Source organism: Melozone crissalis, unplaced genomic scaffold (assembly GCF_028551555.1).
Source record: "Melozone crissalis strain CALT ecotype California unplaced genomic scaffold, PUWL_Pcris_2 ptg000322l_1, whole genome shotgun sequence".
Taxonomy (NCBI): domain Eukaryota; kingdom Metazoa; phylum Chordata; class Aves; order Passeriformes; family Passerellidae; genus Melozone; species Melozone crissalis.
Genome location: NW_026536073.1, coordinates 141313 through 167329, shown reverse-complemented (window position 1 = coordinate 167329; position 26017 = coordinate 141313). Strand labels below are relative to the sequence as shown.

General features: G+C 57.7%; 3 protein-coding genes across 5 annotated transcripts; 2 read left to right on the top strand and 1 right to left on the bottom strand.

Annotated features, from left to right (window-relative positions):
• Positions 1-1630: 1630 nt before the first annotated feature.
• Positions 1631-5052, bottom strand: TMEM106C (transmembrane protein 106C). 3 transcript variants are annotated; one of them, XM_054294730.1, is made up of 8 exons: positions 4992-5052; positions 4293-4543; positions 4105-4168; positions 3590-3749; positions 3369-3509; positions 3174-3223; positions 2874-2927; positions 1631-2559 (listed from the first exon to the last, which is right to left on the bottom strand). In XM_054294730.1, exons 2-8 carry the CDS (start codon positions 4483-4485, stop codon positions 2448-2450), a joined length of 774 nt encoding a protein of 257 aa, XP_054150705.1. In that variant the 5' UTR covers positions 4486-4543; positions 4992-5052; the 3' UTR covers positions 1631-2447. The 3 variants fall into 3 exon arrangements, with proteins under 3 accessions (XP_054150705.1, XP_054150707.1, XP_054150706.1); XM_054294732.1 differs by having other exon boundaries at positions 4293-4514; positions 4992-5046; XM_054294731.1 differs by lacking the exon at positions 4992-5052 and having other exon boundaries at positions 4293-4584.
• Positions 5053-13847: 8795 nt separating this feature from the next.
• On the top strand, positions 13848-21767 carry VDR (vitamin D receptor). The gene is given in 10 exon segments (XM_054294728.1): positions 13848-13996; positions 16214-16248; positions 16251-16295; positions 16298-16342; positions 19011-19195; positions 19303-19426; positions 19808-19979; positions 20543-20694; positions 21008-21124; positions 21431-21767. Coding segments are annotated over 10 exon segments (1284 nt in total). The 3' UTR covers positions 21691-21767.
• Positions 21768-22144: 377 nt separating this feature from the next.
• On the top strand, positions 22145-25009 carry MYG1 (MYG1 exonuclease). The gene is made up of 8 exons (XM_054294744.1): positions 22145-22260; positions 22665-22908; positions 23269-23381; positions 23445-23604; positions 23816-23965; positions 24039-24161; positions 24370-24551; positions 24628-25009. Exons 1-8 carry the CDS (start codon positions 22145-22147, stop codon positions 24806-24808), a joined length of 1269 nt encoding a protein of 422 aa, XP_054150719.1. The 3' UTR covers positions 24809-25009.
• The last annotated feature ends 1008 nt before the right edge of the window (positions 25010-26017 follow it).

Sequence of the window (26017 nt, the reverse complement as noted above, 5' to 3'; positions counted from 1 at the left end):
AACCACCATAAAGTTCTTTAGGTTGGGAAAAAATCCTATTGAAGTCCTCATTTTGGGTTAAAACTGCACATTTTTTGGGTTGGGATACTTCGAGCTAAGGGGGAAGAGGGGGGCGAAATCCCCAGAAAAGCCAAAAAAAAAAGGAAAAATTTGAAAGTGAAAAATTTTGAAGTAGAAACTTGTGGAAAAGCAGGAGGTTTAATTGTGGAATTCTTGTCCTATAATTAGGATTGGGACAATCTCGGTGTCACCAGGGCAAGGGGCAGCTGTCCCCTCCTCCCTACAAATTTTATCCTGTTTTCTACCTGCAAAAACTCAATTTTGGGGCTGTTTTGCAGCACTGGAAGTAGGAGACTCCACTCGTGCTGTGCCACAAAAAATCCCACATGGAAATTCCTCTCCTCGCCAGGCTGTTCATTACAGGCAAAAAGCTCAGAAATGGGATTTTTTTAATGATCTTGACAAAAATCAGCCCAGTGACCCCGAAGAGGCCCAAACCTGCTCAGATCTCTCCTGCAAGAGGCCCCAGGCAGCTCCTGGATGAGGAATTCCTGAGTTTCACCCCAATTCTTTTGGGTCAAAACTCCTCTTTTTGCCTCTGTGGATGGCAACGCTTCTCTTGGAGAAATTATAACAAAAAGATTTTTAAAAACAGCTGTAAAAAAGCCATTTTGGGGCAGAATTTGAGTTTTAAACCCTCCCAGCTTCAAGTGCGCCAGCTGCCAGTTGTGGCCAAGCACCAAAACATTGGCAGGGGAAATTCATTAAGGAGGATTGGGGGATTAAAGAGGATTTTCCACCCAAAAGTGCCCTTTGAGACGCTCTCCTAATGATGGGGGCTCTGCACCAAGGGTTTGGGGTCAAATCTTTCCCCTCCTGGTGCAGCCAAGCAGAAAATTCGGGGGTCCCTCCTGGGGGCTGCCCCCCCAAAAAACCCTCCAGGATCCTTGGAAAAGTGGGATGGGGCTGGGGGCAAAGAGGAGGAAAGGGAATGAGGGGAGGCCCCCAGAAAATCAGGATTAAACCCAGCCAGGAGGGGAAGAAAATGGAGAAAAAGCAAAGTTTGGGATTTCTTCCTTTTCCTAAAAAAAAGGGAAAACTCAGTGGGAATTGGTCACCAGGGAAGGAGGTTGGGATCGGGATTCTGGGCACCGGTCCCAGCTGGGAACAGGAACCTGGTCGAGTTTTTTTTCCCCCCTCATTTTCCCCCAAAAATTCCTGGGAAGGGCTGGGAAAAATGGGATTTTCCAGCCTGGAGAAGGGAAGGCTCCAGGGTGACCTCTCAGGAGAGCCGGGACAGACCTGGGATACAGGACAGAGGGACAGGACGTGGGGAGGGGCTTCCCACCGGGGTCTGGAGGTTTGGGTGGGATTCGGGGAAGGAATTTCTCCCTGTGAGGGGAGGGAGGCCCCAGGATGGAATTCCCAGAGGATTCCCCATTGCTGGGGAGGAGTTTTAGCATCCCCCAACCCATTCTGGGATTCTGATTGAATCCATCAGCAAAACAGGGATTTTTGGGCAAAAAACACCACAGGAGCAACCCCAGCAGAGCACTGGATTTAGGACAAATCCAGAACTTTTCTTTAAAAAAGTAAAGGACAGCACATGGAAAGATCCAAATCAGGTTTATTGATTTCAGAAGAATTCAGCCCTACAAATGCTGCAGGGGCAGGAATCTCTTGCTGGAAAAGGGAGCAGAGTGTGGATTTTGTGCCACTGTCACCCCAAAATCCACTAATTTTCCCATTGAGGAAGGATCCCCTCCCACGTAGCTGTGTCTGGCTCCCGAATCCCACGGGAAAGGAGGGCTGAAATTCCAGAAAAAACCTCCCAAAAAGGGGCAAAATGCCAAAGGGCTGCGGGGGCCAGGCTGGCAGCTGGGCTTTGCTCGGGATAGCGGCTGGCAGGAATGTCCAGCTCCCGGCAGGGAGGCCTTGGAATCCCAGCCTCCCACAGAACCCCCTCCAATCCCCGCTGCTTTGGGAAGTGGAGCACAAAAAGCAGCAAATTCCCGGATTTCAAACCCCAGGGAAGAGCCTCTGGATGCCAAAGGGGTCGGAGCCACAGGGGGAAAATGAGGGAGAGGTTTATCCCAAAGACTTGGGTTCCTTTGGCTCCTTCCAAAGGTGTAACAGAGGCTCATGCCAGGTGGGAATTGTCCCTTTTTTGGGGTCTTGAGGTGCTGCCACCATTGAGCAGGAAAACAAACTCATTTTCCCTGAAAAAAATAAACCCATTCACTCTCAAAAATTAAATCCATTCACCCCAAAACACCCTGACGGCTCCAAACTTCCAGAACAGGTGCAAACCACTGCAGATCTCTGGGATTTCAGCCCTCGGTTCCGGATTCCTTGGCAGGAAGGAAGGGAAGGAGCACCCCCGGCAGGGCGGCAGAGGAGGCGCCGGGTCTGTCCCCGCAGGGCCACTCAGGGTCCCGGCGGTGCCCTCAGGGCGTCCCCCGGGCCGGCGCCGTGGAGTTGGAGCTGCAGTCCAGGTAGTGGAAGGTCTCCAGGGTGCTCTGGGCGCTGTGGCCGATGTAGGAGAGCCTCACCGAGGTCCTGGCAGGGCAAAGGGACAACCCAGCAGGTTTGGATTCATCACAGACTCCTCTTTTCCTCAAAAAAACACCCCAAATTCCAGCGGATTTTGGTGAAAAGGTGGGGATTGCAGCCTCGGGAAGGAGCTGTGTGCTCCACCCCATATTTACCCACCCTGGGCTGGATTAAAACCTGACCCTGAGGTGGATTTGGGGAAAAATCCAAGCAGGATTTTCTCCCTGGGGCCCAAATCCGTGGCTGGAATTCCCCAGGGATTCAGGAACCAGAGAACAGAATCTTTAAGGTGGGAAAAGAGCTCCAGGAGCGGCACCCACCTCATGAGGATCACGATGTTGTGGACCTTCACCTTGGGCAAAGTGCAGAAAAAACTGGAAAAGATCAAGGAAATTGGTCAGCAAGTGTGAAACTTGAGGAATTTGGGATTTTTTGGCAGCTCCTGCTGGTATTTTTCACTTTGGTGTTAACAAAACCATCTCACAGCACCTTGAGAAAATTCCTGGCAAAGGAATTTAGCAGGAAAAGTGAGTGATTTACAATTAATTCCCCAAATTTTAATCAAAGCAGCTCCAACCCTCTCCCTCCCCAGGTATCTCCAAGGAGCAGTAAATCCTTACTACACATAGGACAGGGATCCACCCAGCTCTGCCTTCACGGTGAAATTCACCTGCAACAGAGCGGAAAAAAATCAGATTTCAGTGCAGCTTCATCACCTTTCAACCCCATTTCTGAGGGAGTGCACAGAGCAAAAGCAGCGGTGGCCCCTGGGCACTGAAATCACGAGGTGAACTCGCAGAGCTCCCAGTCAGTACCAGTTTGTCCCTCAGGGGCTGGATGCTGGAGACGTTGGTGAGCTGCTGCCTGCCCACCACGGTGTTCATGTACTGCACCTGGCTGCTCAGGCTGCTCACTGCCACCGAGTAGAAGTTGGAATTCCTGATCCTCAGCGTGGCCTGGAGGGGACAAAAACAGCCCTGACCTCACTGGCTCCTTCCCCTGGGAATTTGTTTTCCCAAATCCATGGAAACTTTACCGTGATGGCCAGGAGGACAGCGGAGTTCTTCCTGTCAAACCACACCTGCACCACTTTGATGCCATCATCGTCCACCAGCACCGAGTGGGGGAACAGGAAGAAAACCCCCAGGCCAGACAGCAGCAGGCAGAGCAGCACTGAGAGCAGCACATAGAGTTTCCTGGGGAAAAAAAAAAAAAAAAAAAATTAAATTCTTCACCTTCTCTGCAATATTCAGATCCTAAAATACCCCACCCCCTGTTTGGTTTCCTTGGAAGAGGCACCCAAGAGCTGCTGTCACATTTTTAATACCAAGAGGGCTCAAAATCCCCCCTTTGCAGATTTGGGGTTGGGTAATGAGCAACCAAAGCAGCATTTTGGGGTCTTTTTGCAGCTGCTCCCAAAACTCCAGCGAGGGGATGGAAGGTGGGAGTGAGTTTGTGGTACTCATGGTAGAAATATTTAAAATCACACATTAAACTCTATATTTTGGGGTGAAAACAGCCCCTAAAGCAATAAAAGAACTCCTCCCTTACGTTCTCTGAGGACGAAGGCGTTGGTCGCTGTAGGGGATCAGAGCCACCAACTCGTTCACCTGCTCTGGGAAGCAAAATGGGAATAACACATTAAAAAGTGACCTTTTATGGGAATAACACATAAAAAGTGACTTTTTTGCTGTTTAGAGCTGGATTTTGGGGTGCTTAGGCCCCGGAGGAGCAGCCACCTGAGGGGATGCGGCCGGTGCCTTGGCAGGTGGGGCAGGTGATGCTGTCCTGGCCCGTGAACTCCATGTAGGGACTCTTGGCCCCATCCTGCACGGGCTCCTGGCTGACCAACACCTCCTCCGCCTCCTCAGCCTCGGCCTTCCTGCGGCTCGGGGCGGCGCTGGCGGCGGACAGGGATCGCACAGAGCCCATGGTGGCGGTGATGGGGACGGCTGTGTCACCTGGGACAGGCGGCAGGAGCAGCTCTGGGCTGTTGAAGGGGGTTTTGAGCCATTTCTAAGCCACAGTCCCAAAGCCACCACAAAGTGTCCCCATCCACAAGGGGCTTCCTTGGAGAACGGGACACCTTGATGGGCTCCATTTCCAGCTGCCCAAAACCCAGCGCTGCCCAGGCACCCCCTCCTCCACTGAGAGCAGCACCTCCTCAGGCAGCCCCCGCCCCAAAACACAGCCCCGGGGCTCGGCGCGTCCCCTCAGGAACAGCCCAGAGCCCCTGAGACCCCCCGAGAGGAACAGGCCCCACTGTGGACCCCATCTCAGAGACTCCCTCATCCTCAAGGTCCCCCTCCCTCAGGAACCGCCCTTTGAAGATCCCCTCTCTCAGAGACGCCCTCCCTCAGGAATTTCCCCTTCACAGACTCCCACCCTCGGGACCCCCTCCCTCAGAGCCCCCCTGTCCCGGCGCGCCCCTCACAGACCCCTTCCCTCAGCGCTCTCCGCCAGGGGGCGCCCCTCTCCCGCCGCCGCCGCGGCCCCGCCCCCCGTCCCCGCGCGCAGCCGTCGTCGCTATGGCAACTGAGCGAGGTGGGCGTGGGCGGAGACTCATATGACCCCGCCCGTTTCTCCTCACGTGAGATGGGCGGGGTTACCAATACCACGTCCATCCAGTGGGACAAACGTCACAGTGTAGGGCGGAGTGTAGAGAGCCACGCCCCGTCATTTAACCCAAAGCGCACGCGCCAATTGTCAGGGGTGTGGTCTGTGACCACACCCTTAATTTGCATGTGATAGGCGTGGTCAGATTTGCGCACGCGCAGAAGCAAGGCGTGATTCCGGTTGGGCGTGGCAGGGCGGGGCAAGGCGGGGCGTGACGCAACTCGCGCGCGTGCGCGCGGCGGGGGGGGGAAACGTCCTGTCATGAGCGCGCATGCGCGATGGGGGTGGGGGGGAGCTGGAACCAATGTGGAGCTCAGGAGCCCCAGTTTGGGGATCGCTGTCCCAGTATGAGCCCCCTCACACCAGTACAGACTCGGGCCGCACCAGTGGGAGAGCCCTGCTCCCAGCACGGAGCGGCTCCACACCGGCAGCGAGCGGTCCCGAGCAGTCCGAGCCCCCCTGTCCCGGTCCGGAGCGGTCCCGACCGGTCCGAGCCCCCTGTCCCGGTCCAGCCCAGCATCACCTCCAGCCCCCCTCAATTTCTGGGGAAACGCCCCCAGGCCATTCCCTCCCGCCTCCCCCCCAGCCCCGACAGCTCCCGGGTCCGTTTTCCTCCAATAAATTCCCTCCCGTGGGACTTCCCCCCAGCACACCCCAGAGAAAAACGATGGGAAAAGAAATCCCTCCCTCTCCCAATTATCCAAACTACCAAAATAAATTTAATGGCAAAATTAAAATATTTTGCGAGCTCCAGAGGCACCTCCTGCCCGACCGCGGGAGACGTATCCCATGGAAATTTTATGGATCATTTCTTCTCTCCTTCTCAGGAGCGAAATTTCAGGCGCGGGGGGAGAATTCCCTGCTCTCCTTCCTTCCCGCACCGTCCCGGGGACTGCGGCATGAAGAAGGGCTGGGAAAGGAGAAGGAAGAGGGACTGGGAAAGCAGAAATCCCTGCCAGTCCCTTGGGATGAGCTCGACCCCGCAGAGAATCCCCAGAGCAGGGAAAGAAGCGAAAATTCCCCCCGCAGCCTCCCCTCGCCTCCTGTCGCGTCCTGGGTTAGATCCTGGGTTTTTTGGCAGGTTTTTTCTGCCCCCAAACCCAGCGGGAATGGGCGGAAGGGGGAAAAGCCCCTTTTCCAGCCAGTAGACGGGACTGTGGAAGCGCTTCCCGGGAAATCTCCGCTCTCCCGGGATGGGGCGAGCCCGGACCCACCCCCGGGATGACGGATCACTGCTCCAAGGACCGGGAAATACCGGGCTGGGGCTTTCCCCCGCTTTCCATGTGTCCTTCAGGGATTTCCGAGCCCTGAAACGGGATCATTTTTTGGGAGGGATCTTGGAGCTCATCCAGCCCCGTTTGTCCCACAGGTGCCGCCCTCTCAGGTGCTCCAAGCCCCGTGCAGGGACAATCGCGGGGGTGGCAATGACGATCCTGAAGGTCCCTTCCGAGCCCAAACCATTCCATGAAGATCGGGAGATCCCACTTCCCGCCCCCACATCCCCTGGCCATCCTCCTCCTCCTCTCCCAGCCCCGCCGATGCCTTTTTCCAGGCTGGAGCAGCACAAAAACCGCGGCTCCCGCTCACAGCTCTTGGGATTTCCAAGCAGGAATGAAATTCCGTGCAGGAATTAAATCCTCCCGAATCCTGCCCGTGCCGGCTGTCCCGGGGATGCGGAGCAGAGCAGGGATTTGGCCCCAAACCCTTCGTGCCGGATGAATTGAGGGCAGAAAAGCAGCAGGGAATCAGGAGAGAGGGAGGGAATTCAAACCCTCCTCGGCCACAAACTTTCCCCAGAGCTCGGGGGACACAAATTCCCGGTGGGAAAAGTGTAAAAATTTGTATGGAAAACGCGTCTCGCTGGCATGGCCGTGCCAGTGGGGAAAAGCCTTGGAAGATTTTGGGACATTTTTTTGGCATGGAAAGATAACCCCAAAAGCACCGGGATGGGAATGAGAAGCTTCCACCACTCCCCACTCTCCCGAAATCCTTCCGCGCCAAGAAATTGCCTCTGATGAGCTCCCATTTCTTCCCAGACGTTGTTTTCCCCTCCTCGGCCTCATTAAATCAATTTAAAGTCGATTTCGAAGCGTTTTCCCCACGCAAACCGCGGCGGCTGAACCCGGTGCCCGCGGCTGCGGGGGCTCTGCTGCGCCGGGGGCTCGTTTGCTCCCGGGATTTTGGGTTTAGGGGACACCCGATAAACCCTGGAGCGGCAGCAGCAGGGGTTCTCTGGGAGCTCTCTCGCTGCTTTATTCGGTGCTGCAGGTGGCTGCACCCGGGTGGGGATTTGAGGAAGGAAATTGGGAAATTGCCGAATATCCCGATTTTTTAGACTGGGGATGCAGAGTGCCCAATCCTGGGTTGGGGTGGGCTGAGCTGGCTCTGCCCAAAATCCCACATTCCAAGCCACCAATAAGAGGATTTTGGATGGCCTAGGTCGGTTCTTGATCTATCCCAAATACTCTCAGATCCTTCAGGAACAGCCAAATCCAGGTGTCCTGCGGGTCCCCAGGCCGGGTTCACCCTCGGGCTCTGAGGGGACAGCAGGAGCAGCCGGAGCCTGCAAAGAGCCGGGAGTGCTGGGGGTGGCACTCCGGTACCGGTGGCATTCATTCTGTCCCGGTGCAGCACCGGGCACTCACTGGGAGCTGGATCGGCTGCCCGAGCCCACCGGGCTTTCGGGAGGGGTGGCAGCCCCCGGAGCGCCGGGCGCTGGCACCCCAAGAGTGCCCTGCCCATCCGGGCGCTCCCGGGTGGGGGAGAGATGTCGGGTGGGCAGCGGGGCCGGGTGGGCACCGGATGGTCAGCGGGGTCCGGGAACAGTGGGTAGTCAGCGGGAATCTGGGTGGTCAGCAGGAATTCGGGTGGGCACCGGGTGGTCAGCGGGGTCTGGGACCCTCCGGGGAAGCCCCCGCGCTACCGGGGCCACGCGAAATTCCCGCCACGCCCCCTTCGCCGTGACCGCGCCCATCCCTGCCCTTATATGGCGCCTGTGGGCGGGGCCAAGGCGGTGCCGCGCAGGCAGGGGCGGGGCCGGGGGCGCCGGTTCCCCTCAAAAGGCGGTGGCGGGCGGGCCGGGGGTGGCAGCGGGGCCGGGGCTCAGTTACCGGTACGGGACAGGGGGCACCGGGGCCGAGGTACTGGGCAGGGGGTTCAGCAGGGACAGGGACAGCGGGGCCGGGGCTCAGGTACCGGTACGGGACAGGGGACACCGGGGCTGGGGCTCAGGTACCGGTACCGGGGACCAGGTACTGGGCAGGGGGACACCGGGGCTCAGGTACTGGGCAAGGGACAGCGGAGGTACCGGGGACACCGAGGCCGGGGCTCAGGTGCCGGGCAGGGGACAGGGGGACACCGGGGCTCAGGTCCCGGACAGGGGACACCGGGGCCGGCCAAGCCCAGCCGTTCTCCGCGCCCGCCGCCCCGGCCGTGCCACCGGCGCTCCCCGGGACACGGGGGCGGCCGCTGCGGGCGAACCGGGGCTGCGGGAGCGGTGCGGGGGCCCCGGGAGTGGCGGGATTGTTCCCAGCTCCCGGGCTGTCCCCGGCGGCAGCAGCGACACGGCCGGGCGCTGAGGCTCCCCGGTGCTTCCTGGTTTGCGGTTCCCGTGCTGCTTTGGGGGTCCCGTGCGTATCTGACCCCCCCCCCCCTCCCCCCGGTGCCCTGGGAGGTGTCGGGGGTCCCCTGTGCCCCCCCCCACCGTGACTCCCTAAACTGGGAGCTTTGGGGCTTTCCCTGCCAAAATTCGGATCCCCTTGGGGTTGGGATGTCCCCATCCCGTTCTGGGGGTGGCTCCTGGTTTTGGGGGGCTCAGCCCCGAGCACCCCCAGTAATCCGGGAGTTCTGGGCTGTTCCGGGGGGTCCTCACATCCCGGAAAGGCACCACTGTCCTCCCCCCTCTGGGGCGCCCCCTTTTTGGGGGGCCTTCGAAACCGGGAAATTCCGGGGTGCCGTGGGGTGTTCGTGTGAATTCAGGGCTTCCCGTAAGGTGATTTTGGGGTTCCTGGCTGCCGTGGGGGTGTCAATGTGAATTCAGGGCTTCCCGTAAGGTGGTTTTGGGGTTCCTGGCTGCCGTGGGGGTGTCAATGTGAATTTAGGGCTTCCTGTAAGGCGATTTTAGCGTTTCCTGTAAGGCTGATTTTGGGGGTTTTGGCTGCTCTCATGATTAAGCACCCCATTTAAACCCACGTTCAAGGTCCCAATTCGGGATTTTTGGGGGGTTTTGGGGGGGCTGAGCCCCCCGACACGGCATTAATCACCTTACTTCTTGATTCCCCAGCGCCTTCCCATATTTCGGAGGATCCCGAGCCGTGCCAGCCCCAGGAAAATCAAGGTACGGGGGGATTTTTATGGACCAGGAATAGAGGGATCCTCTCTGGGCATCCCAAAAGAGTTTTTGGGGCGGTTTGGGGTCGGCAGAGGCGGCTGAGCCGCTCCTTCCTCTCCTCTTCAAGGCTGCAGCTTTGAGAAAAGTTGGGTGTTTTTTCTCGGAAAGAGGTTTTCGGGAGAAGCGACGTTTTTGCGGCGTCTTCTCCTCCTCCCCCGGAGCCGCCCGTGACTCATCTTCCTCCGGCCGGGGAAGGAGCGGCGGCTGCGGCGGGACACGAAAATCCCGGGAAATTGCGGTTTAAATTGCGGTCAAACCCGGAAAAAATCCCGGGAAACCGAGCAAAAATCCAGGGAGGTGATGGGGAAAGCAAGGTGTGAGTGGAGCGAAAATCCCGGGAAATTGGGGTTTAAACCCAGGGAAGAGGGAGGAAAAATCCAGGGAAGTGATGGGGAAATCAAGGGGGACAGGAATCCCAGGACATTAAGATTAAATCCAGGGAAATCGAGCAGTAAGGGGAGAAAAGTCCAGGGAAAATAAGATTAAACCCGAGGATGAATGGAGAGAAATCCAGGGAAATATGGGGAAACCAAGGGGAGCAAAAATGGTGTAAATAAATTTAAATAAAGTTTAAAAAGCCCTGATGTTGGGCTGGACCTGGTGGAAATGGGGTGAAATAAAGGGGAAAAAATGCCAGGGTGAGATTGGGTTCCCTCTGGAGTCCTGGAGCAAGGAAAATCTGGGATATGATGATGCAGATGATGATGAGGGTGATAGGAGATGTCTGCCCCAGATCTCCAGGGCGTGACCAGATCAGGACTGAGATGTCCTAGCAATAACAAAAATCCCAAAAATCAGATTTTTCCCAGGTAAAAACATGCCTGGGATCATGGTTGGGGTTTGTTTCCCTGAATCCTGCTGTGTTTAAGGAGGAATAAATGGAAAATCCAGGTGTTTTTTCCCCATTTAATGGCTAATCCTGCTCCAGAGAATAATTTTTAACTTCTTGTGGCCGAGCCAAAGCAGAGCCAGCCTGGCCTGAGCTCCCTGAGGGGAAATTCTGGAATTGTCAGGGGTTGTGAGAGGGAAAATCCCAGTTGGAGGTGGGCTGGGATGGAAATAGGACCCTAAAAAGGAGAGGAATGGGAATGGAAATGGTTCTGGGAATTAAAAAGAAGATAAATAAATTCAGGGAGATGATGGTGAAAGTGAGGGGTGAGAGGAGCAAAAAATCCAGGGAAAATTTTAGGAAAGCAAGGGGGGCAAAATCCAGGGAAATTAGGATTAAACTGAGGTGGAATGGAACAAAAACGTGCCAGGGGCGGCACTGCCAGGATGTCCCCAGTGCCACCCCCTCATTTTCAGCCTCTGCTGACTCAGCTCCTCCTTGGGCCCATTTCTCTTATCTCGGCCCTTATCAGCTCAATCCTCGCCCTTTTCCCCCGCTAATAAACGGAAAAGGGTGGAAAACAACACCTGGATTTTTATCCGAGCACCCGAAGGCGTTTCCTCTTTCCCAGGAACCCCAGGAGCTGCTCCGGGCTCTCCTGGGCAGGGATTCTCCTTGCCTGGAGCCGTTCCTGATCCTGTTCCTGCTTCCCCCTGGGTGGAAAAGGGCATTTCTGGCACACGAAGCCTCCCTCGTTTTTCTCTGGAAAAGTTGGAGCCGTTTCCTGAGGGTTTTCCCACCTTCTCCGTGCCCCAGGCGTGGCTGCTGCTCCAATTTCCCAATTCCAGGTGGCAACAGCTCCGGCTGCTGCATCATTCCCTCCTCCTCCTCCTCCTCCTCCCTCCTTGGGCAGGCCGAGGTTCTGGGGAATGAGAATTCCCTTTTCCAGCGGGCACATCCCAGGGAAGGGACGGACAGGGATCTGGGCTCTTTGCTGCCCCAGGGAGCTCCCTAAAATCCGTTCCTCCCCTCAAATATCCCTCTCATCCCCGTAAATCCCCTGCTCCAGATTTTAACTCCAGATTTTAAATTCCCTGCTCCAAAAATCAGCAAAATTCTGACAAGACCCAGCTCTATTTTCAGGACGTGTCCCCTGGCCTTGGGCTCACCTGGGAGGGGACAGCAAATCCCAGATTTCCTGGGAATTGCCGCAGCTGGGAATCGCCTGTGTGGCTCCACACCTCCCCAGGGCTGTTTCCAGCACAAAAGAGGATTTTACTCCTCAGTATGGGGCTGGTGCTGCCCTTCCACCTCTGCTTTGGGAATTTTTCCATAGGGAGAGCCCTTCCCAGCGCTGTTTTTCTGGAATTATGGGGTCTTTTCCCATTTCCTCCTGGTGTCCTATGCCTGAGGGAGTCCTGGGCTCTACAATCCCTTCCTGAGGGGCTGGGACCCTCTAAGAATTCCATGGGGAAAACCTGGATTTGTGTCCTGCTGCTGCCCAGGGTGGCCCTGGGGACACTGCCTGGGACAGGGCACAAAAATTGGGATTTTGGGGCTGTTTCATTCCTGGAAAGGCCCTGACCCCATGTGGGATCCCAAGGCCATGGAGTCCAGACTCTTCCGTGGAATCCTGAAAAATCCCAAGTTGGGATCATCCCCTCCAACCCCTGGCCCTACACTGGACACAAAAATCCCAAATATCCACGAGCATTCTGCAAAAACTCCTCGGGCTGCAGCAGCCTCAGGGCCCTGTCCATTCCCTGGGAAGCTTTTCCACCCTCTGGATGAGGAATTTTCCCTAAAATGCACCCTAAACCTTCCCAGGGATCCTGTCCCAGCAGCTTCAGATAATCCTTGCTCCAATCCCGAGAATTAAGGTTGATATTCCCCAAATTCCAGCTCCTCTCCCCAGTCCCTGTTTTCAGGGCAGATTTCAGGAGCATTGTGCTGGAATTTTGCAGGAATTTTCCTCCCTCTGGGGCAAATAAAAAGCCCCAAGGGAGGCTGGAAATGGTAAAAAAATAAGAATCCATGTTGAAAATTCCTGTGAATTGTGTTTTCCCGAGGTGGCTTTCTCTCTCCGGAGGGTGACGGAGCAAAAACCTGTTTGGGAATATTTCGAAATCCAGGGAGAAGCTCCGGAGGAGTTCTGGAATTTCCCACAAGCAGGGGCAGCTTCTGCCCGTCAGCCTTCCCCGGATTTTGTCTGGGATACGAGAGGAAGGAATTGGACAGCCTGGAATTAGGGATTAGGAAATAAAGGAGCAAGGGGAAGGATTTGGGGCAGGAGGAGGAAATCCAGGAAGGGTTCAGGAGACACCTGGGAAGACTCTGTGGGAAAAATTCCCATTCCTTGATTTTTTAAAATTTTTCCTTGGAAAGGGGGGGAAGGCTTCTCCATGGAATGACCACAGTGGTGCTGGAGGGATCTTTTTTTGGGGTAAAATCCCAGGAAAAGCTGGGCTCAGTTGGATTTTCCCATTTAGAAGGAGCAGTGGGATGTGTTTGGAGCCCAGGGAATGGCAATCCAAGGGGCTAACCTGGAATATTCCCAATTTTTTATGGGATAGAGAGAAAACCAGGATCTGTGGGTGCCAAATTCCTCGCCCCGGAGTTCCCTCCTGTGCCAGGGCTGGGAGCTCTGGAGTTGCCAGGCTCGTTTTTTCCCAGCTGGAATTCCCAGGGGCGTTGGATCTGTCCCTGCTCTTTGCTCCGATTCCGTTGGGAAACTTTCACCCCTTCCCTCTCCCGGCTTTCCATGGATTTTTATTCATCTGGAATGTCCCAGTGCAGCGGCTCCTGTGGGGTTTTGGGAATTCTTTGTCTGGGGATCCCCAGGGATCCTCCAGCCCAGCCCCAACCCCAAAGCCCAGCTGAGAAAACCCAAATGAAAACAAAATTCCAAAGGAATTAAAGGAATGAAGGTGAAAATCCAGGCTTTGGTTGGCAATGGTGGCAGAGGAGAGCTGGGAATGCTGTCCAAATCCAGATCTTGGCCCAAAATCCCCATCAGGAATCCCTGGAAAACAGCCCCAAAGCAGAGGGAATTATTTAATTGGGAGTTTAATGGGATTTAGTGGATTTAAAGGTGCAGCTGGAATTTGGGAATGGGAAGGTTTGGAATGGGAAAAAAGCACTTTTTTCTTCTCCTTTTTTTAAGGAAAACATTCCAGAGGCACCGGGAATTTTTAAGGAGCCTTGGGGTTGTTAAGTGAGCCTCTCCCAACCCCAGAGCTTTCCTAGCATTCCAGAATCCCAAAAATCTATTGGAATTTTTTTGGGTGGTTTTAATGCCCAGAGCCAATGGGAATAAAAATTCCTTGCCCGAATCAGGGGGAATGCAAGGAAAACTCCTAGATTTTAGGGATAATTTTACACTGAGCCCCTGACTTTGCCCCAGATGGCGTGGAATTAATAGAAAATCGGTGACAAATTCCATTTTTTCCGCTCGCAGCCATGGACCCGGGCGCCTGCAGCACCTCGATGGCCGACCCCGCCGGGGAGTGCGAGCGCGGCGTGCCCAGGGTCTGCGGGGTCTGCGGGGACAGAGCCACCGGCTTCCACTTCAACGCCATGACCTGCGAGGGCTGCAAGGGCTTCTTCAGGTGGGCCCGGGCCTCTGGGACTGCCCCATCCCAAAAAAAAACCCGGGAATCCCAAGGGGAAACAATGGGGTGCTGGAATTCCAGTGGTGCCGCATTCCATGGTGTAAAGGGGGGAAATTGTTTATTTCTTTTGTGGAATGGGGTTTTTTTCCCCTGTTTTTCCAGGGTTTTTCATGGATCTGAGAACTTTGCACCCCCCATCCCAAAAAACTCTGGGAGTCCAATGGGAAACGAACAGGGTGCTGAAATAGGCCTGGAATTCCTGGTGGTGCTGCATTCCCATGGCGGGGAAAAGGAGGAAAATCATTGATTTCCTTTTGTGGGATGGGTTTTTTGCCATTTTTCCAGGGTTTTTCATGGATCTGGGAGATTGCAGTGCTTCAGGAGAAGGGGGGAGTGTGGAAAACTCCCCTGGGGTTACAAACTGGGATTTATCCCAGCCCTAAAATCTCAAAAACTTCTGGGACTGGGGAGTGAGGAAGGGCAGGGGATGCCCTGGAGCAGCTCTTCGCAAATCCAGCATTTCCAGGGAATTCTGCTGTCCCCCTTGGGAATTCTGGGTCACCTGGGAATTCTGCCCATCCCCACTCCCTGCTGAAGCCCTTCCCAGCACCAATCCCTCATTCCAGGCCAGGAATGAGGCCTGGAATTCTCTATTTTAGCCCCTGGGATCCCAAATCCACCTGGGAATGGGTGGCTCAGGAAGGTTTCATGGAATTCAGCCCAGCCTGGCTCCGGTGTCACCCTGGAGCCTCTGGAGCCACCCAAGCTGCAATTTTCATTCCAACCTGGAATTTTGGCCTGCCCTGAGCCCTGGGAATGTTTTTCCCTGCTCCAAGGCCTCGTTGTTTGTGCATTCCCGGTCTTTCCTTGGGGTTTTGTGGAAAAAAATAAGCTTCTTGTGCACCAAAATCTAGAATTTTGGGGTGTCCAGGGCTGAATTCCAGTGCTGGGATTGTGTTTCCCACTTGGAGCAGCAAAATTCCAAAGGTTTTGGAGGAATGGGGGAAAACAGGGCCCTACCATCCATTTTTCTGGGATGAATTCCTGAAAATCCCAAATTCCTGTCAGAAAGGGCAGAGTGCAGCCACTTTGTTTACCTCTCCCTTTCTAAAAGCAGCTTTTAATTCCTGGGGCTGCAGCCCAAGGGAATCTTAAAGATTTTTACCCAGATTTGATTCCTTTACCCATTTTAAAATATTTTACTTTATATTTTACTAATTATTTTATTTTGTTACCCATATGTGATATTTTAGCCCATATTTGACATATTTTACCCCTATTTAATATTTTTTTTTACCCAGTTTTGATATTTTTTACCCATTTTTATTGAGTATTGGCCTTGGCACTTGTAGGGATTGGGCAGCCATAGCTTTTCTGGGAATTCTATTCCAGGGCCTCACAGGGAGGAATTTCTTCCCAATATCCCATCTACCACCTTTTTCCTGGGAAACTCTGGCTCTGACCCTTTGTGCTGGGAGATTCTGATCATTTTTCCTTGGAAGTTTCTGCCTTGACCCTTTGTCCTTGGGGTATTTTGGCTCTGACCCTTACCCCAGGAAGATTCTGGCTCTGACCTTTTGTCCTGGAAGGTTCTGACCCTTTTTCCTTGGAAATTCTGGCTCTGGCCGTTATTCTTGGAAGGTTTTGGCTCTGCCCCGTTGGCTGGCAGGCTCTGACCCTTTTCCTGGGTTATTTTGGCTCTGACCCTTTGTCCCGGTGGCTCCACGTTCCCATTCCGCTGTGGTTTCCCTGCAGCTCAGGGTTGTCATTTTCAGGCTCCTTTCTCTGTGTCCTGCAGCGAGAATTCCTCTCCCTGCACACCCAAAATGTGCTCAGGCCAGTTCTGCAGCAAAGCCGGGCTTAGGGCGGCTGGGTTTAACCACACGGCCCCAGCTCGGGTTTATTTGCTGCCGGGGGGGTGTTTCTCTGCAATCCTGCAATCCTTCCGCCCTCCTGCCTTAAAAATCCCTGTTTTAAACCCAAGCCTTCTTAAACTTACATGCTGGACTGGGCTTAGAGCAGCTGGTTTCGTGGAAGGGGATCAAGCTGGGTTTAAGGTCATTTCCCCCAAACCATTTTGGGATAAACCCTTGGGTGTTTCCTGGGGGGAATTTTCCTTTCCAGCAGTGCTGCAGCTCCCAACCCAGCTGATGTCTGGAGCATCAGCCAAACCAGCAGGAATGGAGCCCAAAAGGGTTTTTGTCCCTTTTGCAGGAGGAGCATGAAGAGGAAGGCCATGTTCACCTGTCCTTCAGCGGGGAGTGCCACATCACCAAGGACAACCGGCGGCACTGCCAGGCTGCCGGCTGAAACGCTGCCTGGACATCGGCATGATGAAGGAGTGTGAGTGTGCAAGGGCTGTGAGTGTGAGTGTCCAGCCCAGGAATGCTCATGGGGCCCTGGCTGTGCCTCTGCCACCTCCCTGGTGCCACAGGGAACCTCCCAGGGATGCAAAGGGCAGAGGAAGCAGCAGGTAATGATTGAGAGGAGCTGGTTTAATGATTCCTTCCCATCCCAGAGTTGCGTTCTCATGGATTCTCCTGGGGTTTTCTTTGAGGAAAATCAGCTCCATGGCTCCCAATGGCTCTGAAAATTCTCTTTTCCAGCATTTTCCATGCTCCACAGGGAGAGCTGGATGAGCTTCCCCATCCCCATGGAGCTGGGTTGGGTTTTCCTCTTCTCCCTCTGAGATTTTTTTTCCTGACCCTTTTTTCCATGTGGGATAAAGCAGGGACTTAAGTCAACAGCAGAGGGAATAAAAGTGGTTTTTAAGCCCAGTCCAAACACACAAATGTGGCCCAAATGTTTGTTTTCTCCGGGCGTATTTAGAGATAAGTGGCTTTTAAAATTAAAACATGTTTGAGGTGCTGGGGAGGAGCTGGGTGCTCCTGGAGAGCTGCAACCAAACATTTCTGCTGGGAGATTGTGGCCAGGGTGTCCATGGAGCTGGAAATTCAGGCTATGGAAGCAGGGCCCTTTCTCTGATGTGCTAAACAGAGCCTGATGTCACCCCAGGGCCTCCAGAAAATCAGCATTTGGAGTGTTTGTGAGGGCAAAAATGCTTACATTTTCAATGACCCTGATGGGAATCCCTGGATTTTATTCTTGGGGATTGGCAGGTTGATGAGGGAGGAAAAGGCCGCACCCCACCCTGGCTGTCCCCAAATTCTGGGGAGCTGTCCCTGTTTTTTGGGAGCCCCTAATGAGGGAAGTGCTTTAATTTGTACCAGCAGTCAATTAATTACCCAGGAAGGGCTGGCAAGTTGCTGGGCAGCAATTCCAGGGGGTTTTCTCCAGGTTTTCTCCACGTTTTCCCCACAGGAGTTAACGTGTAAACAGCCCCGTTAGCAAATCCTGCCTGCATTAACCAAAACTGACCCAGACAGGCTAAAAATAGCTAAAAATGGACTTTGCCGCTGGAAAAATGAGGGAGGATGAAGGGTTGGGGTTATTTTTAGGTGGAAGAAGGGAATCAGGAAAGTTTTGAGGCCTTGTTTTCCACAAAGTGTTGGGATTCAGGGCTGGGAATGTGGGGTAGGGAGGAAGAGGAGCAGGGCAGAGCCTTGAGCTGGGGATAATTTGGGCTCTTCCACACCTCTGAAATTTGTGGTTTGTCCCAGTTTGGGGCAGGAGGAGCTGGGTCTGGCCAGCTGAGGGGTTTGGTGACCCCAACTCTCCCAGTCCTGTGCCAGGCCCAGGTCACCACGTGGCGTTTCTAGGCCCCAGCTTGGGCAAATATTTGTGGTTTTCTGCCTGTCTGGGGACAAGAAGGGCAGAGAAAACCCCTCCAGGCCTTGGGATCGGGGAATTCTCAGCCAGGGCCTGTCCCCTCCTCATAGGATGGCCTGGGAAATCCGGCCTTTCCTTCTTTCTAGGTGGCCAGAAAATGTGGAATTACCCCTTCCCTGCCTTCTTCCAGCTGCCTGCAGCTGAGGGAGGGGTGTCTGTCCCTCAGGGATGTTGAGGCTTCCTTGGATCCTTCCCTAATAGTCCCTAAAAATGGGATTTTTTAACAGCTCCTGCTCTCTGTGCAGCACCAGGGTGGGTGACCCCGAGCAGGCCCCTGTGGATCTGATGCTTTTTGTGATAAAAACTGGCAAGGGGAAATGGCAAAATCCTGATTTTCCTCCCCGATGGTGGAGGTGGGAGCGAGCTTTCGGCCCCTCCTGAGGTGTCCCAGGCCCCTGTGAGGTTGTGCAAGGTTGGGAATGGAAAATGGAGAATGGAAAATCGCCCTGGGCCAAAGGAGCCAGTGAGGCCGAGGCCTCCTTGCCTTGAGCTCCTCCCGCTGACCTCTCGCCCCAAATTCCACCTTGGCCCTCCCAGCACGGGGTCCCTGCACCAGAAATTTCAGAAACAGCCCCTGAGATGTCCAGTCCCTGCAGAAAGGGCTGAGGAAAAGGAACTCCTTTTTCCTTTCCTCCTCCTCAAAACAGAGCTTTGAGGGGGCTCTGCTGTGACCCCAGAGATTTCTGCAGCTCCCCACTGCCTTTGTCCCTCCCAGCCCCTCTGAGGCTGCTCAGGGCTTGGAGTGATTGATAAAAAAGTGAAGATTTGAGCCCAAATTGCCCTCAGCTGCTCCTTTTTCCTGAGCAAACAGGCCCAGCCTTGCGTGGAGCCCAACCTTTGGCCGCTGCTGAGCGCTGCCACCCCAATAAAAGCCATAAATCCCCAGCCCTGAGTGCCTTGACCTTAAAAATCAGATTAAATCTGCCCTGAAGCAGCGCTGGACACCCCTGGTGGCAGCTGGGAGCCGAGGGTTTGGGGATTTGAGAGGGCTGAGCAAACAGGGAGGGAGCAGAACGGGCACGGGGCACGGCTGGCACGGCCTCGGTGCCCCCAGAGCCTCCCCTGAAAGCACCAAAAACCTCCTGGGCACAGCAGGAAACGGGGCCAAGCTGTTGTAGGGGCACAAAGGGATTTTCCAGGTGGCAAAAGCAATTTTCCAGGGGCTGGGTGCGGCATCCAGGGGTCATTCTAATCCCTGATTCCACCCCTTTTCCTCTCCCAGTCATCCTTACGGACGAGGAGGTGCAGAGGAAGAGGGAGATGATCCTGAAGAGGAAGGAGGAGGAAGCCCTGAGGGAAAGCCTCAAACCCAAACTCTCAGAGGAGCAACAGAAAGTCATCGACATCCTGCTCGAGGCCCATCGCAAAACCTACGACCCCACCTATGCTGACTTCACCAAATTTCGGGTACTGACCCCAAAAGATCTCTTTCATCCCTCAAATTCCCCTGCAAAATCCACAGACCCCTCTGCCAGCCCTGTTCCTCAAGGAGTTTTCTCTGTTTTCTCCCCCAGCCCCCGGTGAGGAGCCAACCCAGCAGCAGAGGGGCCACAAAATCCTCATCCCTGCTCACCCAGGACCTGTCCTCAGAGGATTCCTCAGATCTCTTCAGCTCCGAGGCCTTCAGCACATTCCCAGGTCTGCCCCAGCTCCTCCTGGCCCCAAACTGGGATTGGCAGCCAGGGAGGGACCCCAGGGCCCACTTGGGCTGGAGGTGACACCTCAAACCGCCCCAAATTCCAGGGGAGGGGATGGGCTGTGCCAGAGCCCAAATTAACCCCAGCACGAGGGTCTGCCATGCTCCTCCTCTTCCTCATCCCACATTCCCTGACTGGGATCCCAAACCAGCCCTGAACCCTGTGGAGGACCTGGCCTCAAAAGCCCCCAGATTCCCTCCCCTCACCCCTACAGGGCTCAGAGGGGCAGAAAGGCAGCTCTTCCACCCAGATTTGGGATTCCAGAGCCTCTGCTCAGCTCTGGGGGGCTCGCTGGGGTGCTCAGAGCATTTCCCCCCCGCAGACCCCATGGAGCCGCCGCAGTTCCCCAGCCTGGCGCTGCAGGAGGAGCAGGACGAGAGCTCCTCGGTGAACCTGGAGTTCTCCCAGCTCTCCATGCTCCCACACCTGGCTGACCTGGTTAGCTACAGCATCCAGAAGGTGATCGGCTTTGCCAAGATGATCCCGGGATTCAGGTGAGCCTGCAGATCCCAAATCTGGTATTTCCTGTCCCTGGGAATCCCGTGCTGCCCCTCACAGCCATTCCTCCACGCTGTTCCTTTCCCAGCTCTGCTCTCTGTCTCTCCCCTTCCCTGGGGTTCTCCCCTTTTTCCAGTACCCTGGAAAACACACACAGATTCCACCCATAGCCCCTGCAGCACCCGAGGGGCCCAGGAGGGGCCTCAGGCTCTGTTCATTCCAAGATTTGGGACAAAAAGACACTTTAAATAACCCCTGGAATGGGAATTCCTGGGAAGGGGCCTCAGGTTCTGTTCATTCCAAGATTTGAGGCAAAAATGCACCTGAAAAAAACCCTGGAATGGGAATTCCTGAGAAGGCACCTCAGGCTCTGTTCATTCCATGATTTGGGACCAAAATGCACCTGAAAAAAACCCTGGAATGGGAATTCCTGGGGAGGGAGCCTCAGCTGAGGGCCTGGCAAGCACCCTGAGGGTGGCAGCTCCTCCTGGCCCTGTCCTGTGTCCCCTGTGTCCCCTGAGCGCCCCGCTCCCCACCCAGAGGGCAAATCCTCCTGCAGGGATCTGTCTGTGGAGGACCAGATCGTGCTGCTCAAGTGCAGCGCCATGGAGGTGATCATGCTGCGCTCCAACGAGTCCTTCACCCTCGAGGACATGTCCTGGACCTGCGGCAGCAGCGACTTCAAGTACAGGGTCAGCGATGTCACCCAGGGTAAGGGAGCCCCAGCCCCAGCCCCTGAAATTCCCTGACTTTCCCCTGCTGGGCCTTCTCTGCACCTGGCTGAGAACGGGGGTGGGTCCTGCCCCAAATTCTGGGGGTTTGGGAGGTGACAAGTGGTGCTTCAAGGTCTGCAGTGGCACCTCAGGGTCTCCAGTGCCACCTCCTCAATGGCCCCAGTGCCACCCCGATATGTCTGAAAAAATCCCCTTCCAAAGGGAAAGACCCCCGTCCAAAGGGAAAGATCCCCTTCCAGAGGAAAATGAGCCTTTTCCAGAGCCCCCCTGAGGCCCCGTTCTCTCCACAGCCGGGCACAGCATGGCCCTGCTGGAGCCACTGGTGAAGTTCCAGGTGGGGCTGAAGAAGCTGAACCTGCACGAGGAGGAGCATGTGCTGCTCATGGCCATCTGCATCCTGTCCCCAGGTAGGGACAGACCCACCCCAAATTCTAAAAACAAAAGGGAGGGGAAAAACCCATCAGAACGGCTGACCCTAAAAAGGGATGAAAGGGAGGGAAAACCCCCAGACCATAAAAAGGGACAAAAGGGAAGGGAATTATCCCAAGCCCTAAAAAGGGGTGAAAGGGAGGGAATCCCCCCAAACAATAAAAAGGGGTGAAAGGGAAGGGAATCACCCCAGACCATAAAAAGCCCCAAAAGGCAGGGAATCCCCCCAGAGCCCTGTCGCCCCCCAGCAGCGGGGGCTGCCCTGAGCGCTGCCCGTCCCGCAGACCGGCCGGGCGTGCGGGAGCCGCTGCGGGTGGAGGCGCTGCAGGAGCGGCTCTCGGAGGTGCTGCAGAGCTACATCCGCGCCCGGCACGCCGCGCCCGGCGGCCGCCTGCTCTACGCCAAGATGATCCAGAAGCTGGCGGACCTGCGCAGCCTCAACGAGGAGCACTCGCGGCAGTACCGCTGTCTGTCCTTCCAGCCCGAGCACAGCATGCAGCTCACGCCGCTGCTGCTCGAGGTCTTCGGCAACGAGATCTCCTGAGCGCCCGCACGGCAGGAGCGGCCCCACAGCCCCGCGGGACGGGGAACCGGCGCTGGGTGTGCGGGAGGAGCTGAGCCCGGGCAGGGGTCGGGGTCTGGGGTCGCTGCTCCAGGAGCAGCTTCCCCGCATCTCCGCGGGTGGTTTGGGACCGGGCTGCCCCGAATCCCTTCCTTTTGCGAATGTATGGAAGGGCAAGTGCCGGGAGATGAACTGGGATGAGCCAGAGGCAGCCGAGAAAGCCCCAAGGGGGGAAATGTCCTCGACCCCCAAAGGGAAGAGCAGGACGAGCTTTGTTTGCACTCCCTGGGAAGGGGGGAGCAGGGGCATCTCCAGGAGACACCCCCACTTTGGAGCGGGACCCCTCTGCGGGATGGGGTGATGACTGCTGGGATGGGACAGGGACTCCTGGGATGGGACAGGAACCCCAATTCCAGCTGGGCCTCCTTCCCCTGCCATGTTCTGGAGGCGGCTCCAGGCCCTTGTACCCACCCGGAGCAAGGGGGCTTTGGGAGCTGGGGGGCTCCAGAGCCCTGGGAAGAGCCATGACAGCCCCCGGGGCCACGAGCAATGGTAAGAGGGTCCCCGGTGTCTGGAGGGTCTCCGGCTCGGGCCAATAAACTCCTGCTTGGGCAAACCAACTCAGCGCCAGGCTCGTGTGTCCGTCCGTCCATCCATCCATCCACCCATCCATCCATCCATCCATCCATCCATCCATCCATCCATCCATCCATCCATCCCTCCATCCATCCATCCACCCCTGTGTGTCTGACCATCCCTGGGTCCCCGGGGGCCGCGCAGGACGGTGTGTGTCTGTCCCGGAGGTGTCCGCGTGTCCGCGTCCCTCGATCCCGGTCCCGCCCGCCAGAGGGCGCTCGCCACACCAAACAGCCTCCTTGGCCCCGCCCTGTGCGCATGCGCACTCGCTGGGGGCGGGGCTGATCCCGAGCAAGCGCGGGGACAAAATTGGCGGGAAGCGCTTCCGGTGAGGGGGCGTGGCCCTGTGGGGGGCGTGGCCTCCCCGTTGCCATGCGCGGTGCCGCGCGCGCCGTCCGGCTCGTGGCCATGGCCGCCACCGGCACCGGAACCAGCGCCGACATCGGGACCGGGCACAAGCGGCCGCACCCCGAGCCCGCCGCCCGCATCGGCACCCACGACGGCACCTTCCACTGCGACGAGGCGCTGGCGTGTTTCCTGCTGCGCCTCCTCCCCCGCTACCAGGTACGGCACCGGCAGCGCGCCCGGCTCGGGGCATGAACGGGACGGGAACACCGTGCGGTGCCGAGTCCCGGGCTCTTTCTCCGGGTCGCTCTTCTCTCGGTCCCATGTGGGGACACTTGAGCCCACCCAGCGGCCGCTCTTCTGTCTCCGATCCCACCTGGGAGTCCCCCTCGTGTCCCCGGTCCTTCCTCGGGGTCTCCGGTCCCATCTGGGGGTCACTGTTCTGTCCCCGGTCCCACCTGGGGTCACCCCTATCTCCCCCACCCTCTCCTCAAGGTCCGTCCCCGCGGTCCCTCGTCACCCGGAGCCGCTCCCGGGGGTCCCGGTGGCCCTGGGGACCCCCACCCGTGTCCCCTGCAGGACGCGGAGATCGTGCGGACGCGGGACCCGCAGCGCCTGGCCGGCTGCGATGTCGTGGTGGACGTGGGGGGCGAGTACGACCCGGGGCGGCACCGCTACGACCACCACCAGAGGTGAGACCCCGCCGGGGAAGGCGGCACCCCCGGGGGACCCGCGGTGACCGCGTGGCCCCGCAGGTCCTTCACGGAGTCCATGCGGAGCCTGCGGCCGGACAAGCCCTGGAGCACGAAGCTGAGCAGCGCCGGGCTCGTCTATTGCCACTTCGGGGCGCAGATCCTGGCGGGGCTCCTGGGGCAGCCCGAGGACGGGCCCGTGGTCACAGCGCTCTATGACAAGGTGACAGCGGTGGCAGCGGTGGCAGGGGGTCTGTCACCCTGCCGGGGGGACGGGTCTGCCCGGGGCTTGTCCTCGGTGGGGAAAGGGGAGCAGTTTGTGGCAGTGGCTGGGGCCTTTGTGCTTCCAGCCAGGCTTTGCTCTGCGGTCCCCTCTGTCCTCCCTTGCTGTCCCCTCACTGCTCCTCATATTTCTGTCCCCTCACTGTCCCCAGCTGTACGAGAACTTTGTGGAGGAGATCGATGCCATGGACAACGGGATCGCACCGGCGGCGGGGGAGCCGCGCTACGCCCTGAGCACCACCCTGAGCGCCCGCGTGGGGCACCTGAACCCCCGCTGGAATGACCCCGACCAGGATACCGAGGTGGGGCCGGCCCTGGGGACAGCCTGGTCGGGGACAGCCTGCTTGGGGACACTGCTGACCCCTGTGTCCCCAGGCAGGGTTCAGGAGGGCCATGGAGCTGGTGGGCACCGAGTTCCTGCAGCGCCTGGATTTCTACCACCGGGCCTGGCTGCCGGCGCGGGCGCTGGTGGAAGAGGCCGTGCGGCGCCGCCTCGAGGTAACGCCAAGCTGGTCTGGGGGACTCTGTGATTTTGGGGGAGAATTGGGGGGTGGGAGGTCAAATCCCTTTGGTAGAAACCTCCCGGGGGGGCCCTGCACCCCATATCCTGCACGGCCCCTGCAGGAGGGCACTGGGAGGTTCTGGGGCAGCAGCCCAGGATGGTTTTGGGAGTCTCCCCCATGTCCCCAGCGTGTCTCCCCCGCAGGTGGATGCCAGCGGGCAGGTCCTGGAGCTGTCCCAGGGCGGCTGTCCCTGGAAGGAGCACCTGTTCCAGCTGGAGCGGGAGCTGGTCCTGCCCCGGCCGCTGCTGCTCGTGCTGTTCCCGGACCGGGGCGGGCAGTGGCGGGTGCAGAGCGTGCCCACAGCCCCCCACAGCTTCCAGAGCCGGTGAGAGCCTTCCCCTGCCCTGCCACCGCCCCCCAGTGTAGCTGGGATCACTCTCAAGCCCCGTGTCCCCCCCCAGGCTCCCCCTGCCCGAGGCCTGGCGGGGGCTGCGGGACGAGGCGCTGTCCGAGCTGGCCGGAATCCCCGGCTGCGTCTTCGTCCACGCCAGCGGCTTCATCGGGGGCAACCGGACCCGGGAGGGGGCCCTGGAGATGGCCCGGAGGGCGCTGGAGCTCGGGGGGGGCACAGAGAGCACGTGAGCCCCCTCCCCAGCGGGGTCACCCCAGAAGGGAGCCCCTGGCCCAGTGTGGGATGTGCAGGGACCGTTCCCGCTTGGATCCTGGATTCTCCGAGCGATCTGCTGTGCTGGGGGGGCAGCAGCCCCTCCCGGGGGTCTCAGAGCACCCACCCCCCGTGCTGGATGGGTGCTGGCCCAGCCAGAGACTCTTTGGCTCCATTTCCTGGGAGTCTGACCCCCTTCCTGTCACGTCCCTGCACCGAGGCGCTGCCAGCACCAGTAAAAAACAGTGTGTGCCCAGTGGAGTGGCTGTTTGAGGGGTCCCGGGGGGCTGCATGTGACACTGGGGGGTGCTGTGACCCAGGGACAGCCGTGACCCCCCCAGCACGGGGACAGCAATCACTGCAGCCCCCCGCTGTCACCACTGCCATCCTGCGTGTCACCAGCACCGCGTCACCCTCCCTGCTGCGTGTCACAGCACCGCGGGGGGGTCACGGTGTCCCCTCCCTCCCGCCCGTTCGGGGCCATGCCGGCGGCCGGGCTGCTGCTGCTGCTGCTGGGGCTGCCCCAGCACCCCCGGGCCGGTTCCCGGTGCCCCGGGGAGGCTCCGCCGGTGCCGCTCCCGCCCAGCGGCCACAACGAGACGCTGGGGACGGGCACAGGGACAGCGCGGGCCCCGGACGTGGTGGCGCTGGTGGCCCTGGGGGGGTGGCTGGGCTTGGTGCTGCTCTGCATGCGCCGGTTCGTGCGGCGGAGCCGGGAGGAGACGCGGCTGCACCTGCGGTACCTGCGGGCCCTGCCCTGCGCCGCGCACCGGCAACACCGCGAGGAGGAGGAGCCGCTCAGCGGCGGCACCGGGAGCCAACCGGGCGGGCCCGGGGACTGAAACAGCCCCCGGCTGGCCCCAGCAGCTGCGGTGGGTTCGGAGCCCGGGTCACCCCGGATCCCCCTGGATCCTCCTGGATCACCCCGGACCCTACTCAGCCTCAGGAAGGGGCTGGATGCTCTGGGGGGAAAGGGAGGGGTCTCCCCCTTGCTCTGGGGAGGATTTTGAGGGTCCTGGGGCTGTTGGGGTGGGGGGAGCAGGGACCCTGCGCTCTCCCAGTCCCCCCTGCCAGGGCAGTGTAATCCCGGGATTAAGGGTCTGTAATCCTGGGATTGATTAAAACAGTGTAATCCCAGGATTTCACTGTGCCACCCGCAGCAGCAGCAGCAGCAGCGTTAATCCCCT